General features: G+C 37.1%; 1 protein-coding gene across 6 annotated transcripts in view; it reads right to left on the reverse strand.

Annotated features, from left to right (window-relative positions):
* The window catches only part of fmnl2a (formin-like 2a), a 94,759-nt gene that overhangs the window by 24,721 nt on the left and 53,198 nt on the right, over positions 1 to 16,840 (reverse strand). For 4 of the 6 annotated variants that reach the window (XM_088352271.1, XM_088352273.1, XM_088352272.1 and 1 more), the window contains exons 7-11: positions 11,171 to 11,279; positions 9,284 to 9,360; positions 4,994 to 5,087; positions 1,747 to 1,821; positions 4 to 114 (exon numbers count right to left, since the gene is read on the reverse strand). In XM_088352271.1, the coding sequence (XP_088208397.1) occupies positions 4 to 114; positions 1,747 to 1,821; positions 4,994 to 5,087; positions 9,284 to 9,360; positions 11,171 to 11,279 (466 nt within the window). Of the gene's footprint in view, positions 1 to 3; positions 115 to 1,746; positions 1,822 to 4,993; positions 5,088 to 9,283; positions 9,361 to 11,170; positions 11,280 to 15,669; positions 15,961 to 16,046; positions 16,080 to 16,840 lie in introns of those variants that run through there. The other 2 variants (XM_088352276.1, XM_088352275.1) reach the window with 2 other exon arrangements.

Raw genomic sequence — 16,840 nt, forward strand, 5'->3', positions numbered from 1 at the left:
CACATCCAAGAATTCGTCTAAGGACAGTTTGGTGAAGTCGTACTGAAGATGAACCCGGAAGTTCATGTCCTCCACGGAGTGAACCACTATGTTGATGAACTGCATGCAGGCCACCTAAAGAGCGGAGAGAATTAGCAGCAAGAAAATAGAAGCGTTAACAAATCTACATAATAAAGAACACATATTAAGCCAGTAAAAACAAAACAATTATTTGCCATCTAAAGATCCGTTAATTTTGCTCATTTTAAGGATTTTTTCCCCCTTTTAGTATAAAATAAATTAAGAAAATAAAATTCAAATTATAATGAATAAATAAGAATGAATATTGTAAGAATAATACATCAGTGACATGAATAAGAGGATTTTCCGTTAGCCAATCCGTAAATTTAGCTCATTTTAAGGATACATGTATATTTTTTTCACTTTTCGTATTAGTAAATAATTAGGACAAAAAACATGTAAATAATTCAATAATAAATACATTTTTGACATGACCAAAATAATTTTCATCTGCATATGCATTATTTTTTCTAATTTAAAGGATGTTTTTTTTACCTTACTTGAAAATAAATTGGGAAGAATATACTTTACTTATAAATCATTTAAATTAAATACAATTATTTACCACCTGCTAATAAATATATTTTGATAATTTCATTTATATATTCACATTAATTAAAACATTTAAAATATTACGAAGAAAATAAAATGCTTTAATAATAAATTATTGAAATGAAAGAAAAAAAATACTTTTCAACTACCAATACTTAATTTTGCTCGTTTAATGGATAGGGATATCTAAATTTACTGGAAAAATAATTAGACAAAATGGATTAATTAAATAAGAAATTATCAAAATGAAAGTTAAAAAATATTTTTCATCTGCCAATCCAAAGTTTTGCTCTTTTTAAGATTTTTTTCCTAAATTAAAAAAATTGTAGTTTATTTGTAATAAATTATTGAAATAAACAAGTAATTTATTTACAGTAAATTATATAAATATATAGAACTTGCATTTTTTTGGGTGGTGCTGTCTCGAATTTAAAAGTTTCCTGATTGCCGACGCCGTCTTCTGGTTTTAATCATCATTGCATTGTCGAGCTGCTTGTGTGGCACGTGCAAGTACGTGCATTTCTTAAACGCGCCAGAATAAACTCTTCTATTATCATGTTCTTTGGGGTTTGGGTTGACGTCTGAGCTGTATTTCAAACAATCTTTTTTTTCCTCTTTCACCATTTTCGTTCAACACAGATTGCAAGTCCCAAACAGGTGCAGAGGGAAAAAATATAAAGGCTCCTTGAACAATGGACATTGCTAACACAATACTGAAAAGAGCAAAAATTCTATTTTCAACTTTTTAAGTATACCTGAAACGACACACCCACCTTAAAGTTGAAAAGAATTGAGAAAATAGTATAAGCAGGGGCATTCGTCAAGGTAACTTTTCTGGTAGATTAAAAAATAATCCACAAGGATCTTCTTTGTAGGATCATCAGTGAATAATGAAATGAAATGTGTAATACAACAGTATTTTTCAAAGCTCCATAAACTTACATCATCACACATCATCCTTTCAATTATTTAAAAATAGCATTGTTATATTTTTCAGCCATCTCGACTCCACAGCAAAGTGCTAAATAATAAATAAATCACTAGATAATTTGAAAGATGCCTGCGGTTAACCCTCTAATTGAGGACTCCAAGAACAGTGTTCTATAATTCGATCACAGCGGAAGAGGTAATCACCATGAAATCGATGTTGTTGTCTTCGTTCTTGAAATACTCCATTAGCCTCTCGAAACGCTGGTCCTCCATGCAAACCTGAAAATGTTCAAGACCACATGGCAGATGTTTAAGTGGTTGACATAGCCTATTTTGACCTTACTTTTAATAGTAACAACTTAGTGATTATATAATAACAGTAACAATAGATTACAAATTTGGGAGACATTGAAGGTGTCCCCCCCCAAAAAAACAATAATTAAAAAAAAAAAATCTAACTAATGCTTAGAGTCTAAGACGAGCTATCAAAGTCAGGTAGCGAAGTAGTTGTTACAACACTATGCTTTTAAGGACTACTTTTAAATGACAAGTTAAAAAATTCAAACTCTTCCTTTAAAACAGCCCCTCATTATTCTCGCCTGGGGTCTCTTGTGAGATGAGCCGGAGCTTATACTGCCACTTATGCCGGTGAGAGGCTGAGGATAACGCTCAATTTTTCATCCGGGAGTTAATTTTGCATCATCTGCAGTGGACTCGCTCTGTCATCAACTTTTTCTTTTCAATCAAAAGTGTTCCTTTCCAGTTTGAACATCTGAAGTCTTGCTACAGATTGCAGCTAAAGAGGGGTCAACTGTTTGTTGATAAATACAGGAATCGTACAAATTCAAGCACTTGTTTACAGACTTTTAAAGCCATTTTTTAAATTTTTCCCAGTACCATTCAATTAAATAATCTGTAATTGGTTAATCCATAGGCGGCACGGTGGCGCAGTGGTTAACGCGTCCGCGGCTCAATTCTGAGGTCATGGGATCGAATCATCCTGTCCGGAATTTGCATGTTCTCCCCGTGCTTGCGTGGGTTTCCTTCGGGCACTCCGGTTTCTCCCAAATTCCCAAAACATGCATGTCAGGTTAATTGGCTGGTTCAATTGTCCCTAGGTGTAAATAAACGAGTGAGTTGTCTGTCTATGTGCCCTGCGACTGGTTGGCAACCAGTTCAGGGTGTCCCTTGCCCACTACCCGAAGATAGCTGGGATGGGCTCCAGCATCTCCGCGACCCTACTGAGAATGAGTGTTGCAGATAATGGATGGATGGATGGTTAACCCATTACAGAGCAGAGAGATTTCAAACATCTACAATTACATACTGTCATTGAATGACAGGTCCTGTACTAGAACCAGGTTTGCGTGGGAAGAAGAACTTGGTCTACAAATTGATGATGATTTTTGTGGGCGAGCGATCTTGAGAATAAAATCTTCAACCTCTTGTGCTAGGCTGGGGCTTATCCAATTTAAGTGCTGTACAGAGTTTATTACTCAAAGTCCAAACGTTCTCGAATCTATTCAAATGTCCTGAATAGGTGTGATAAATGCCATGGTTCCCCCAATTTAAGCCATATGTTCTACTGCTGCCCCAACCTGCGTGACTTTTGCTAGGGCTATTTTGACACAATGTCAACCTTTCTGAATTTACAACCTTTCCCATCAGTAGCAATATTTGATATAACGGACACTTCTATTTGGGTTTTCTAGTCTGTTTGCATATGTATCCTATGCTGTCATTTGACAATCCTTGACCTAGCAATTTGTGAGGTAGTCTTTTTTTTTTTTACATATGCACTTGTAGGGAAAAAAGTACAATTATAATTGTACATCCTGTTGTAATTAGAAAAATGGGAAAAAAGAAATGATCTGGTGTGAATCATCTATTTTGAAGATCAAATACATCTGTAATTTACATTTGCGATTTTTAACCTCGTGTCTGCATTTATCAAGACATATGATTTTTATAAATTGAGAGGATTGCAAATATATTTGTTTTCGAGACAAATCTCTCCCTGTGTAGGTGTTGGGTAAAAATGGCCCAAATCTTCAGTTGCAAAAAGTTCCTCCCATTAGAATTTAACACTGGGAAACACACGTTTTTTTGCATGGCCCATAATAAATGTCCATAATTTAAACGTAATCCATGCACTCATAGTGCCATGTTTAAGTGTAGCATGCACCTATCCTATTGGGCGCGACTTGTAGGGGGCAATGATGCTTAATAGGACAATGACGTACAAACTCCTAACAGCTGCCGTAAATCACAAGAGAAAAAGAATGCATTGGCAAAGTGAAACCCCCAGAGAGCAATGTTGGCGTCATTTTTAAGCAGATTGTGGCAACAATTTCAAGAATTTACAGGCCCAAAATTCAAGCACTTTTCAATCCTTGAAAACACAACATTACAATTCAAGTATTTTCAAGAAATTCAAGCACCTGTACAAACCCTGTAAATCCTTTATTTCCTTTGCACTCACTGACCACAGCTAGGCAATCTGCGGCCAGCCAGACATTTGAATCCAGCTTACCAAATGTTAAAAAAAAAGCACCCTTAACAAAAATGTGTTGATTTTGTGTAACTTTAGTCTCCAGGGTCCCTTCGTGTTTTTATAGTTTTCATACAGCATTAATGTATAACACGCTTAAGGACAACAATCAAAGCGGGCTACATTTTTTCATCATTTATTTAAGTTACCAAGGTATTTGGCATTTTTTTCTTCAAGAATACACTTTTAAGCTAACCCAGGAGCATCTTCAGTTTTTAGTGCATATTATTAAAATTAGTGCTTAAAAAGGGACATACTGCATTATTGTGTTTATTATTATTGGTGTTTAAAAACAAATTTGATTAAATTATCTACTCTAGATGGATAAAAATTGATTTATATGTACAGGAGTGTCTCGAAAAATTAGAACACAAGTTTTTGTAACACAATTGGACTCTTTCAGAATCAACTGAAATATGATTATACTATTTTATGGTTTATGGTTTACTAGCATTCTTTTGATAATATTTTAATATTCTGTGTCATGGCCATAATCATAAAATAATAAACGGCTTGCATTATTTCAGTTGATTTGTAATGAATCCAGAATGTAAAACCTTGTTTTTTTAATGCATTACAGTGGATGTTTATTCATTAATCCAATATTGTCGCTGCTAGTCTAAAAAGAATCATCTCCATTTGGGGTATTTTTTATTTTTATTTAAACAAAATATGAAAATGAAAAATACTAAAATGCCCTAAAATCGAATATTCTTTTTAATTGCAGCGACGTTTAGAGAAATTTGGATAGGTAAATGTTACGGTTTTTCCTCATGTATTGCCAAGGTGTCGGATTTGAGGCTATCAGCAGATACAAAAATAATTAAATCTTTTTTTATTCCTCATGGCCCTGCCCTTCTGGCTAATTATTTAACTCAAACTCCAAAAGTTTGCCCCTACCTCCTTGAAGTTGTCAAAAGCAGCGAGGATGATTTCGTGGCCTCCCCTCACCAGGCAAACGGCCGCTAAGAGCTCCAACACCAGAGCTTTGGTCCTAGTGAAACAATTAAAAGGCAAGTTTAGAAAGAATAAATATCTGCATTCAAATCAATAAATGAGCCCAATAAATAATGTAGTATTTCTCAAACTGCAATATGTGAGATTTCAAATTGCATACAAAAAGAAACATCCCCAATGAAAAAAAGAAAATGTGATGTTTTAAGGGAACGGGTTCATAGAATAGATCTTTTTTGAGAAGTCTTACACAGTTCAGTAAAAAAGTAACCCAGTTTGGGGCAAGAGCCGACCCATTGCTACCCCGGTTGAATTTGTCCTAAAATTAGGCCGTTTTATACAAAACAACCGCTCCAAAGTTAAACATTACGTTGAAAACATCTTAAAAATGCAGTCATTAAAAAAATCTATATATATTGTGTCATTTGCTTAAAACAACTATGTCGTTTGCATATCGAATATAATTTTTTTCCATTAATTCAATTGTGTTGTATAGAGTGTGGTTAGTGAATGAATATTAAAACATTTTCTATTATTATTAACATCTTTAATTTGATTTTTTTTATTTGCGTCATATTTTTGAATGTAATTGATTTCATATATATATATATATATATATATATATATATATATATATATATATATATATATATATATATATATATATATATAAAATGTTAGTTTTTGACCAATAGTGGATTATTTTCATTCCCAGATATTTTCATTCTATTTTGTTTTTACAGTGTAGTGAAAGATGTAGCACTATTATTATTATTTATATTATAGACAGGGGCAGCACGGCGGCGCAGTGGTTAGCGCTTGTGCGGCACAGTTCATGTCATGGGAACCTGTCGTGGGTTCAAGTCCAGCTCCAGACTTCCTGTGCGGAGTTTGTATGTTCTCCCCGTGCTTGCGTAGGTTTCCTCCGGGCACTCCGGTTTCCTCCCACGTTCCAAAAACATGCATTTCAGATGAATTGGCCGGTCCAAATTGTCCCTAGGTGTGAATGAGCGAATGAGTTGTCTGTCCCTGTGTGCCCTGCGATTGGCTGGCAACCAGTTCAGGGTGTCCCCTGCTCACTGCCCGGAGATGGCTGGGATGGGCTCCAGCCCCCCCGCGACCCTAATGAGGATAAGCGGTATGGCTGATGAGATGAGATATTATAAACATATTAAACATATAAACATATTAATTTTTTGTGTTTTTTCTATTTTGTTCATTTTACTCAATTCATTTTTTTTTTTTACCAGTAATTCAAATATAAATAAATACAGTTTAGGCAAGTATTTTTTATAGTGTGTGGAGTGTGGAAAATTACTTGTAGATAATAATATATTTATTATTAGTAGTAGTAGTAGTAGTAGTAGTAGTGGTAGTAGTAGTAGTAGTAGTAGTAGTAGTACAAATATTATTATTATTATATTAGTAGTAGTAGAAGTAGTAGAAGTAGGAGTGATAGTGTTAAAATTGAATTGATTTTATTTGATTTATTTTAAAACAAATTAAATTAGCTTAGTTTTTGACCAAACGTGGCTTTATTTTATTTAAAATGTATTTAATTATCATCATCATTATCATCATTATTATTATCATTCCCACCATAGTCAATGTATTATAATTATTACTATTTTCTAATTGATTTCATTTTAATTTAACTAATGTACATTCACAAGGTGTACAACACTAAAAGTAAAAAGTTAGATAAAAAGTGCCCATATCACTATAGTAGGAAGCCTCTTCAGGACATGTAGAGCAAAAGCAAGCACATGGTTTTGTTTGCACAATAAGGCTACAATAATGTTCAACCAAAGGACCTTCAGTCGGGTAGAAAGCACCATTCTGAATATTTAAAACTGACGTTTTTTCTACAGTGACTGAATAAACAATGTGATGGGGAAAACACTCTTAACTTAAGGGTAATTTGGTGTATAGTCAGAGGCCCAAAATTCGGGATTCAAGTGAGAAACAAAATCAGAGAACCGGTTAACGGTATTCCAAAGGACCCTGTTTTTTGTTTTGTTTTCAATTTGGCACAGAATGTGTAGTGTTCCTCCCCACAATCATGCAGATATGTTCCAAAATATTTCATGCGTCATGGATTTTGAGGAATTAATTTTCAAAGTAGACAGTTTTATCTCATATCGTCCAGAGCTTTGACAACACCGGATGATAACGAGAAGCAAAATAAACAGCGCGTCCATTGAAAAACAGACGGCAATTGTAGTAATTAGCTAATTCATAGAGCTCATTTCAGCTTGGAGTACCTTAAAATTTCGTGAGCCGTTTATCCCAAGCTTTCAACCCTGCGGCTTATGCAACAATGTAGCTAATTTATGAATTTTCTCTAACGGCCGCCAGGGGACCCGAGCAGTAAAGGTAGGAGTGAGACACGTGGAATATTTGTTAAGGAAGGCACAAGTTTAATGTAACTTTGTACTTTGTGCATGAATAAAGATAGCATGAATGGAAAAGGTGTCAATCGAAAGGGGAGCGCTAACTACCATATTAGGAATCATTATACGAGGCTGTTTATTTGTAAACGTAAATAATGTGGCAAAATGAACTGATTACTAGAAGCAACGTCCAATCAAGCGGAAAAGTTTAGGCGGATTTCTATTTATCTGTCTGCATTATGGCGTGTTTGGAGTCAATATTTTACAAGGTTAGATTCTATTGGATTCTCCTTGATGTATCAAAGCTATTTTCACGGACATTCAAAGTAGTCGGAGACGGCACAGGGGACGTAATGGTGAGTCACGCCGACTGATTGTGATGTTTCTCTGATGAGTATATTTTAAACAGGTCATCATTTTTTGAATCCCAAGAGTTTAAGCGTTTCAATGATACAGTATATGGCATTTCAGTCGCTGGTGACATTGTACAGACAGGTATTAGTTTATCAAAAGTCCGGCGGCCCACCGGCGGAATGTTGAAGGGTTAAGGTAACATATATTTTTCAAACTCTTTCTGTGTACCGTCTTTCTTTCTAAATATCTCTTGCTTTAATGTGTGCATAAGCGGCTTGTAGTCAGGTGCGGCTTCTGTATGTACAAAATTGTTTATCCTTTAAAAATATACTGGGGTGCGAGCTATAATCAGGTGCACCTTATAGTTCGATTTTTATGGTAATTAGAACTTTGCTAACCGTGTCGCTGGGGGACTTCTGACTGTTATGTCCAAGTCGATCATCAAAGGGTAAGTTGACCTGCAGTCGTGTGCAGCGTGCGTTCCTTTTTTGACTTCGCCTCATTTTAGGTATTTGATTGTGACTTTTTCTCTTGTGTTTTACTGCTTGTCTTAGATTTTTTATAATATTGTCCAGATAGCTCCCGTGAGCGTGCGGGCACCTGTAGGCTTCCAGTTTTGTTTGGTTTGGTTTAGCCCAGTAGCAGTCGGCTAGCTGGCTTGCCTGTCCTGCTCACTGTTTTTTCTCCCGACTGAGTTTGTGTTTTCTGCTACCGTGGCTCGCGGTTATCCTGGCTCGTCATGTTTCCCGTCAGCCAGCCTCCTGTTTTTTTCTGCCCATCAGTCCCGGTTCTTCCTCTATGGGAGCTGTCTAGCCTGTCGTGACCTGGCTGGTTCACCCTGTGTTATCTCTGTGCGTTTTTTCCCCAGTTTGCCCCATTTTGGCTTCTGACCATTTGTTCTACCATTGCTGCACCAACCTGCAACACAACGCCTAGTAATTCTCAGCAAAAACTATCAAAACTTGGCTTAAAGCACCTTTTTGACTAGTTAACATGTAAACCAATAGGGTGACTGGCTTGCTAGGGTGCTTGTGTGCTTCACATGACGTCAGAGCTCAGGAAGTCAAAGACGAGACAGAGTCTCTTTAAAATGCATTATCTCGGAAAACAATTGGAATATACCAATGGCATATATATATTCATTATATATATATATATATATATATATATATATATATATATAAAATATGCAAAAAATGCGTACTATTGTTTCACATTTTGTTTGTTTTAGAATTTGGGAATCCCTTCAAGTTTAACAATGTCATAAATCACTTCACACACTGTGAGGCCTCGTCTTGCCTTTGGGGCCAAACATCACGGCGGGTTGAGGAAAGGTTAGTTGACAGGAAATTATTTAAATCTGTGTGTGTTTGAGTCTGGATGAAAAACGATGTGAAAGTGGATAGAAAAGAGTCTCATACAGGAAACGCTTTAACCCTGCAAATTGAGAAATGTCACAGTTGTCACCACCTCCAACATCATGGCTTACCTTGGGTTTTTATTGTTGAGACTTAGTGCAATTTCATTCACAGCATTTAAGTGGGACATGACCATGTTGAAGCCGTACTAGAAAAAGGAACAAAAACACATTATTAAATACAGATGACCCCGGGATACAGCTTACACGTTACTGTGCACTGAGGTGTTTTTTCCCCATCTTTAAAGGATTATCCCCACTGTATGACATCAACAACAATTTATATCATGTGGCCAAAATTCCATCAAACTTTGAGGCATTTGTGCATATTACTCTAGGTCAGGGGTTGGTAACCCATAATGTTGAAAGAGCCATATTGAAAAAAAAAAAAAACAAGTAAGGAGCCACAAAAAAAAGGCAACACATACTGTTTTTATATTGTATACATATATAATCACTGACAATTTTTAATAACATTTGTGTCATGTTTGTCCTCCTACAGAAACCAAATCAATTTCCATTATCAAACACATTTTCAAATGCACCACAGAACCGCATATGGCTCCAGGGCCTCTTGTTACCGACAAGCGGTCTAGGTCATATAAAATGCTGGCCTGCTAATGGTTTGTGTCATGGAATTATGAAGATGCAGATATGCTGTTGGCTGAACTACATCCCACAATGCCTTTCTCTCTCTTGGTTCAGATCTGTATCTTGTGTGTTTTGTAAATAGTTAAGTGCAATACTGTAATTTTTGAACTGTATTTCTTTACCATGGGTCCGAAGGCTTGCAGTGACGGTAAAGGGAGAAGCAAAACATGGTAATCATGGAAAAGAAGCTTGCGATTACTAATAAATATGAAGAAAACTAAATGTCAGGCTTTGTACAGCATTTTCATTGCCAAATTCAATCAAGCACTTTTAAAGGACTTTAAAGCCAATTTGCCAATTTCTCCAGTACAATTAAAAGAAAAAAATCAGGCGTGAATCATGTATTTTACAGAGACACGAATAAATATGCAATATACGGATGCAGTTTTTAATCTTGCGTGTGCATACATCAAGACGTATGATTTTTAGGTCATGAGTAAGTCGCAAATATATTTCTTTTTGAGATAAATCCCTCCCCATATAAGTGTTGGGTAAAATGACAGTAATATGTGACTTAAATTTTCAAATGCAGGAAGTTCTTCCCATTACAATTTACCACTGGGAAACACTACCTTCATAAATGGCATGGTTCACTATAAGCAATTGATATGTTGTCCTTGCACATTTCAAAGTGTCCTGTCCAGTTGTAGTAGGCACCTGTTCTCTTGGGGGCCACCCTTGGGGTGATGACTTTTCAAAGGATAATGCCGTACTAACTAATGCCAGCTGCAGTCAATCACGGAGGAAGTAGAGATGCAATGACAAAGCAAAGCACCAGAGAGCAGTGTCAGCGTCATTGGTAATACTTTTGAGAAACACGGCATCAATTTCAAGCATTTGCAAGCACTTCACACTAAATCGAGTAATTTTCAAGCATTTCAAGCATGAACTCGTTCAGGGACTTTATTCAAAAATAAGAATGTGATTAAGGCAAGGAAAATTTCTAAAAACTGAATGCGCCACCGTTCCCTCCCCACTTCTGCTTCCCCCAGCTACTCTTCTGGACAAGCTGGAGTTCACGTCACACTACAGGGGAATAAAATGTGTTTTTTTTCCTTTACATCTATATTCATTTTTCATGCTATTTAATCATATATATTTATAGCACCCATAATTAGCACCTACAATATATTATGTGGTTATTGTAATGTTTGTATCTGGTGTACTGGGCTTTGGAAGACATTAGCCAATATACGGCAATTTCACGTTGCGATCACCACCTCAGAACAGATAAATGTCGTATCCCCTGGGTCTACTCTATGTTGACGGTCATGTCACAAAAATATGATGTGGATCGTCATGGCTAACCTGATAATTCATGATAGCACGTAGGCACATGATGCAGACGTGGACATCATCTTTCTTGCAGACCAGCCTGGAGTTCTTCAGTGTCCTCCGGCTGGGCAAAGTGTTACATCTGAAAGGGACGTTTAAACAGTGAGAGGGGTAAAAAAATGCCCAACAAAACAGATGCCATACGAGAAAGGAGACTGCCACGCCCCCTTTTTCATGGAGTTGGCCTAGAAACCGATGGTCCACCTTACATGGATGACAAAAGACATAATCTACAGCCTGACCAGGGGGCCCAGACGATGCTCTCTTTTGAGGCCTTAATTTAAAGGCTTTCACGGCAATATCAATAACAACAGCAGTGTGGTCATTTGCATGCAGACAAAGCAAGGGAAGTCTTGTCTCCCAGTCCGGCGCTCCCAATAAAACCTTATGTCCGAGACACACTGAAGCCAACTGAGAGAAACTGTTTATTTTGAAGGATCAATTACCAGCTGAGAAAAAAAATGTATCTTCAGGCCATTAATGACAAACTCGTCGGTTCATGTCAGGAGGAGGCGTGACCACGTTGTGAGTCACACTTTAAAGTGACGGTGGGTAATAATTCACCACTTGAGGTTGTTATAGCTTAGAATGGAGCTGAAGCGTGTGCATTTGCATTTTTTTAGAAGAATGTCGTAAACAATTCATATTCTAATTCTCAGACACTAGGGAAGCCCGAAAGATACATCATGGAAAATGTGGAGGCCTAATGAATTTTAGTCATTGACAGGAAATGAAAACTGATATTAATCCTCGCATGGGATAACACAAGACAGACCGAGCTGGATATACCTGGAGCGGCTGAAAAGAACAAAAAGCTGGAGTTGGTCTGTGCTGACTATAGAGCCTATTAGGAGAATCTACAAAAAAGGCCAGTAAAATATTGCAAGGGTAAACTTTATTTACACTGAGCAGCCAACAATAACAATAGTATCTAGCTGTGAGCTATAATATGCAGCCAAGTGGCTAACATGAGTGGTTAGAAATGGAAAATAGGAGAAAAGCGGCTGAAAAGACCGAAAAAGATGGTGTTGGTCAGTGCTGGTGTAAGTGTTTAGTCTACAAAAAGGCCAGTTAAATATTATGAGATCAAGCTTTATTTCCACGGAGCAGCAAACAACAAAAATAGAGGCTAGCTTTGAGCCATAGCATGCAGCTCGGTGGCTAAATTTAGTGATTTGTGGAGAAAAATGGAAAAATGGCGCTAGATGCCTGATTCATCGGACTAAGGTTCAGCTGTGAAAGGATAGTGGTTGTTAAGTGCTAAACCACCACCAGGACAAGCTACCTTTGCAAAACCCTCATTCGGGCTTCCGTAGTGGTAAGATGGCGGCCAAACGTGTCAGCTTGACACTAAACGACAAAACACATTAAAAATAGCATCTGGCAGTGTGCCATAACTTGCAGCCAAGTGGCTAACATGAGTTGCTAAAGAAGAAAAAGTGGACCAAAAAGGGGAAGATGGCAGTCAAATATGTCAGGTTCTTTAAGGGAGTCTCAAGTTTTGAAATGAAATTTATAAGGTCTTTAGATAATAGATAGTTGTTTCATGCTTGTTATTTGAATACATCTATTGTTTTATTCAAACGAATGTAGTATTTTTACAGCACTACGGGCTGCTCTAATAATACACAATGAGGATCTAAGTTAACAAAACTTATCCTATATTCTTCAGATCATGAAAAACAGGATATCACTGAAAATCAAAAAGAAACTCATCTTAATCCTTTCAATGGTTTGTCCCATTGAGTTGCGCAATATCCCAGCATGAAACTAAGCGATTGAATTTTGGAGATGTGATGTTTTCATCTCAAGCTCACAATCATGATAAAGAATTGTGCAACATTGGCAAAGACTAGCATCAACTAGCTTGGGCTTGTTTAAAACCACTCAAATATGACTTGACTGAAATGAAAAATCGTGACTTTTTTTGCTTGTTTGTTTCTCAAAGAAAACAGAAAAAAGAATTTGAGCACTTCATTTTTCATTAATAACGGCACATTAACTGGGCTATGAATATTTCTGTGGGAAATTATATCCGTCCAGAAAATGGAATGTACTGTTAGTGACAAATAACAACAAGAAAGTCCCATATCGTTTTAACTAGTACTGAAGAAAGTCGTTTTTTCCTAACAACAAATAGATGGGGCTTACATCTCTCCCAGTTTTAAATTGAACCCAACAATTAGCAGCTCCTAGCAAACACTGAGTTTAGCATCTGCCAAGTCATACTCAGGTAAAATTTGCCAATCGTGGAAATGAGAAAGATGACTCAGAGGTTTACGCCCTTCCTGAGTATGTCCATTGACAAGACCTTTCCTCAAAGAACACATATGCATATCTTGTCATTTTAAATTTTACTGCAACAAAAATTCTCAACCCGTAATGCAGAAAATTCTGCTTATTTCAACTTAATTGTTTTACCTGGTTTTAAAATAAGAATCTATGCTTTGAAAAAGCAAATCACACCTTAGTGTCTTTTCAACTAGTTTTTGCTCGGTGGGATATCATTATTAGCAGATGGTACAACCTTTTGCTCATCTTAAATATTTTTTTTCTAACTTGAATAAAAAAGATTTCCTTAAATGAGAAAACAATCTATCATCTGGTAGGCAATTTTGATAATTTTGAATAAGTTTGCGTGAACAAAATCTGTCAAAAGACGGGTCACGACTGCTGGTGTAAATCTCTTTAAGTGACAATAAAAGAACAAGCAGGTGGATAAACCTGGAGCCATTAAAAAGAGCCAGTAGCTGAAGTTGGTTGGAGTGTAAGTACCGTATTTTCCGCACTATAAGGCGCACCTTCAATGAATGATATATTTTGAAACCTTTTCCATACATAAGGCGCACCGCACTATAAGGCGCTATGAGTGCATGCTGGTTTAAGATCAGGTAATTGTGCAATTTTGTAATTGTAATCCTGTGCAGTCCTTAGAGACATTTTTGTGATTAAGGACGTCATAAATAAATGTGACTTAACTTGACTTGGCTACAGTAGAGGATGTAGTTACGTTATGCAACCAATAGATGGTGCCGCGCTAAAGGGAATGTCAACAAAACAGTCAGATAGGTCAGTCAAACTTTATTACTAGATAACAAACAAGCTTTCCACAATCTTCATTCACTCCCAAAATGAATAAACAGCGGTTTTATTATTTTCTCTGAGGTAAAGCATTTTCGTGACACATCTTTAACATCTTTGAACAACAGCAAGGCATAACATTTTACTTTTCCTCCATTTAGTCAACACGCAAAAAAACGTCTGATACTGTTATGGTAAATTAAACGTTAGTGCAATCGCAATATAGTGACCTTCGTAATGTGCAAAAACAACAAGTGCAAAACAATAACTATAAAGCAATAACATAATAACTCTAAAATGTAAAACGTAAACACACACCAACTAGGACCACCTCTGAATTCTTTAATGTTAAGTTCCCGTGCCAGCGCTGTTGCCTTCATTCGAATAGGTATTGTACTGACACTTCTACTTGCTGCTCTTTGTTCAACAACCCACTGTACAAGTGTGTCCTCTAACTGTGGCCATCTCGCTTTTATTGCCACGGAAACTTTGTTTAGTCTTCCTTACTTGGCGCAGCTTATCCTCATGCTTCCTCCACTTGTTGCTGCTCTAGTTCCGTGTTCTACTGCGTGACTGATAGCCTTGAGTTTAAACTCTGCTTTGTAAGCGTGTCTCTTAATAGGAGCCATTTCCGGGTCTTGATACAAACACACAAATAAAAGAGAATCGTTGTTTAATATTTCCCAGTATGCACAGCGCACTTCTTCTTCTACGCGAAAAATGGATACCTAATACCTTAAGTTGCGAGACCTTGTAATTCAATATTGATCCATACATAAGGCGCACCGGATTATATGGCGCATACATTAAAAAAAAAAAAACAGATTTTATGTGCGCCTTATTGTGCGGAAAATACAGTAGTTAAGTTCAAAGGGTAGCAAAGGGAAAGTAAAAAATTGCAAAAGTAAGCTTTATTTACATGATAAAAGCCCCTGGTAGCGAGCCATGCCCTGAAGCCCAGTGGCCAACATGAGTGGCTAGAGGAGGAAAGAGCAGAATAAAGTAGAAGATGCCCGAATGATGGAACTTAGCAACCATCACATGCAGGGCTCAGCTGTGTGCACTAAGTGGACAACAGCTAAACATGACTGCTTTTTCAAAGGGTGTCTCAAGTTGTTTGACATGGTTACACATTTCTAAACCTCCTAATCATGTTTCTGAGAAAGTGCATGTATTTTTGCTTATTATTTGAATCAATTGAGTTTATTTAAAAATGAATGAAGTATTTTTACACCACTAGGGTTCTCGATCTAACACAAACAGCTTTAAAGGGATTATAAAGGAGTATGCATAAGAGGGCAACATCACACATTACAACTAAAACTACAGAGGATACAAAAACATCTAGTTACTACAGTAATGCTACCTAGCTACACCGAGACAGGACGTACCGTTTTACGTGAGAACACTTTGGGCAGTTGAGTGAACTCGGTGACCTTGCAGATTGAAACATGTTATTTAATTGAGGCATTTTTGTAATGATATTCCATTCGGGGGCTATTTGTGTCAAATGCTCAGTTCCTACAAGGTGGCCTTTTGCATGGAAACTGGAGGAACGGCACAGGCACGGAGGCGGGAACAATAGCGGCAGAAAAAAAAACTATTTGCTCTGGACAGAGCGCAGCGGGAGAGGCCGGCGCTACAAATAATTCACATCCCTGACACAGACGGCTCAAGCGGGGTGGTACAAGAACAATGAGACAGGGGTTGTGAGTATTTGAGCGTGTCCTTGGATGGGAGGATCGGGGAGATGGGAATTTTGACCTGCCTGCTGTCGAAGACGGGCAGACACAAGAGTAGACTAATGAAGGACAGAACAGAAGACAGTCAGCTTTATTTATTACAGTGTTGTTATCCGTTTCATAAGTTATCTTTTCGTGCAGAGAAGAGTCGGATTGAAATGAGAATTTGTGTGAGTTTACAAGTTGCAGTTGAACAAACTGAAATCAGAATTCACGTGTGCTTACGAGATTATCGGCACCGATATTTGGGAATTGGACGGATATCGGTATTGGCGTATTTTATTTATTCAACGAGCCAATTACTTAGGCTCAGATGCAACCATGGCTCTCTCTCCTTCTGTCTTTGACGCTACCCACCCCAAGCCTTCTAATCAGATAGGCGACAGGGGGAGGAGCCACTGAAGCAGCTAAAATAACGTTAGAGCGGAGTCAACAGTGGCAGCTCTGCTAACTCCTGAGTCCCGACATGATTGTGAATCAAGACTGCTAATAATATTAAGATTTTAAAAATTCTGTGGTAAATAAGCATTTTTGTGAATAAGAGTGTAGTTAACTTGTTTTAGAAAAGCACATTCAAGTGGAGACTGACATATTAGCTCTTATCTGAACATTTGGTTGTCAATCTTTTGACGGAGCAAAAAAGCATGCTTAAGTAAAATGCAGACTAATTAGCTGTTACCATAACATTAGTTTGTCAATCTTGCTCTAAAACAGAAAATGAAATGAAATGATCTGCATTTATATAGCGCTTTTCAAGTCAATGAAGACTTCCCAAAGCGCTTTACCCATTCACACACACTCACACACCAATAGCGGCAGT

The sequence above is a fragment of the Urocampus carinirostris genome, chromosome 14 (genome assembly GCF_059441175.1).
Source record: "Urocampus carinirostris isolate Australia breed hairy pipefish chromosome 14, RoL_Ucar_1.0, whole genome shotgun sequence".
Lineage (NCBI taxonomy): Eukaryota > Metazoa > Chordata > Actinopteri > Syngnathiformes > Syngnathidae > Urocampus > Urocampus carinirostris.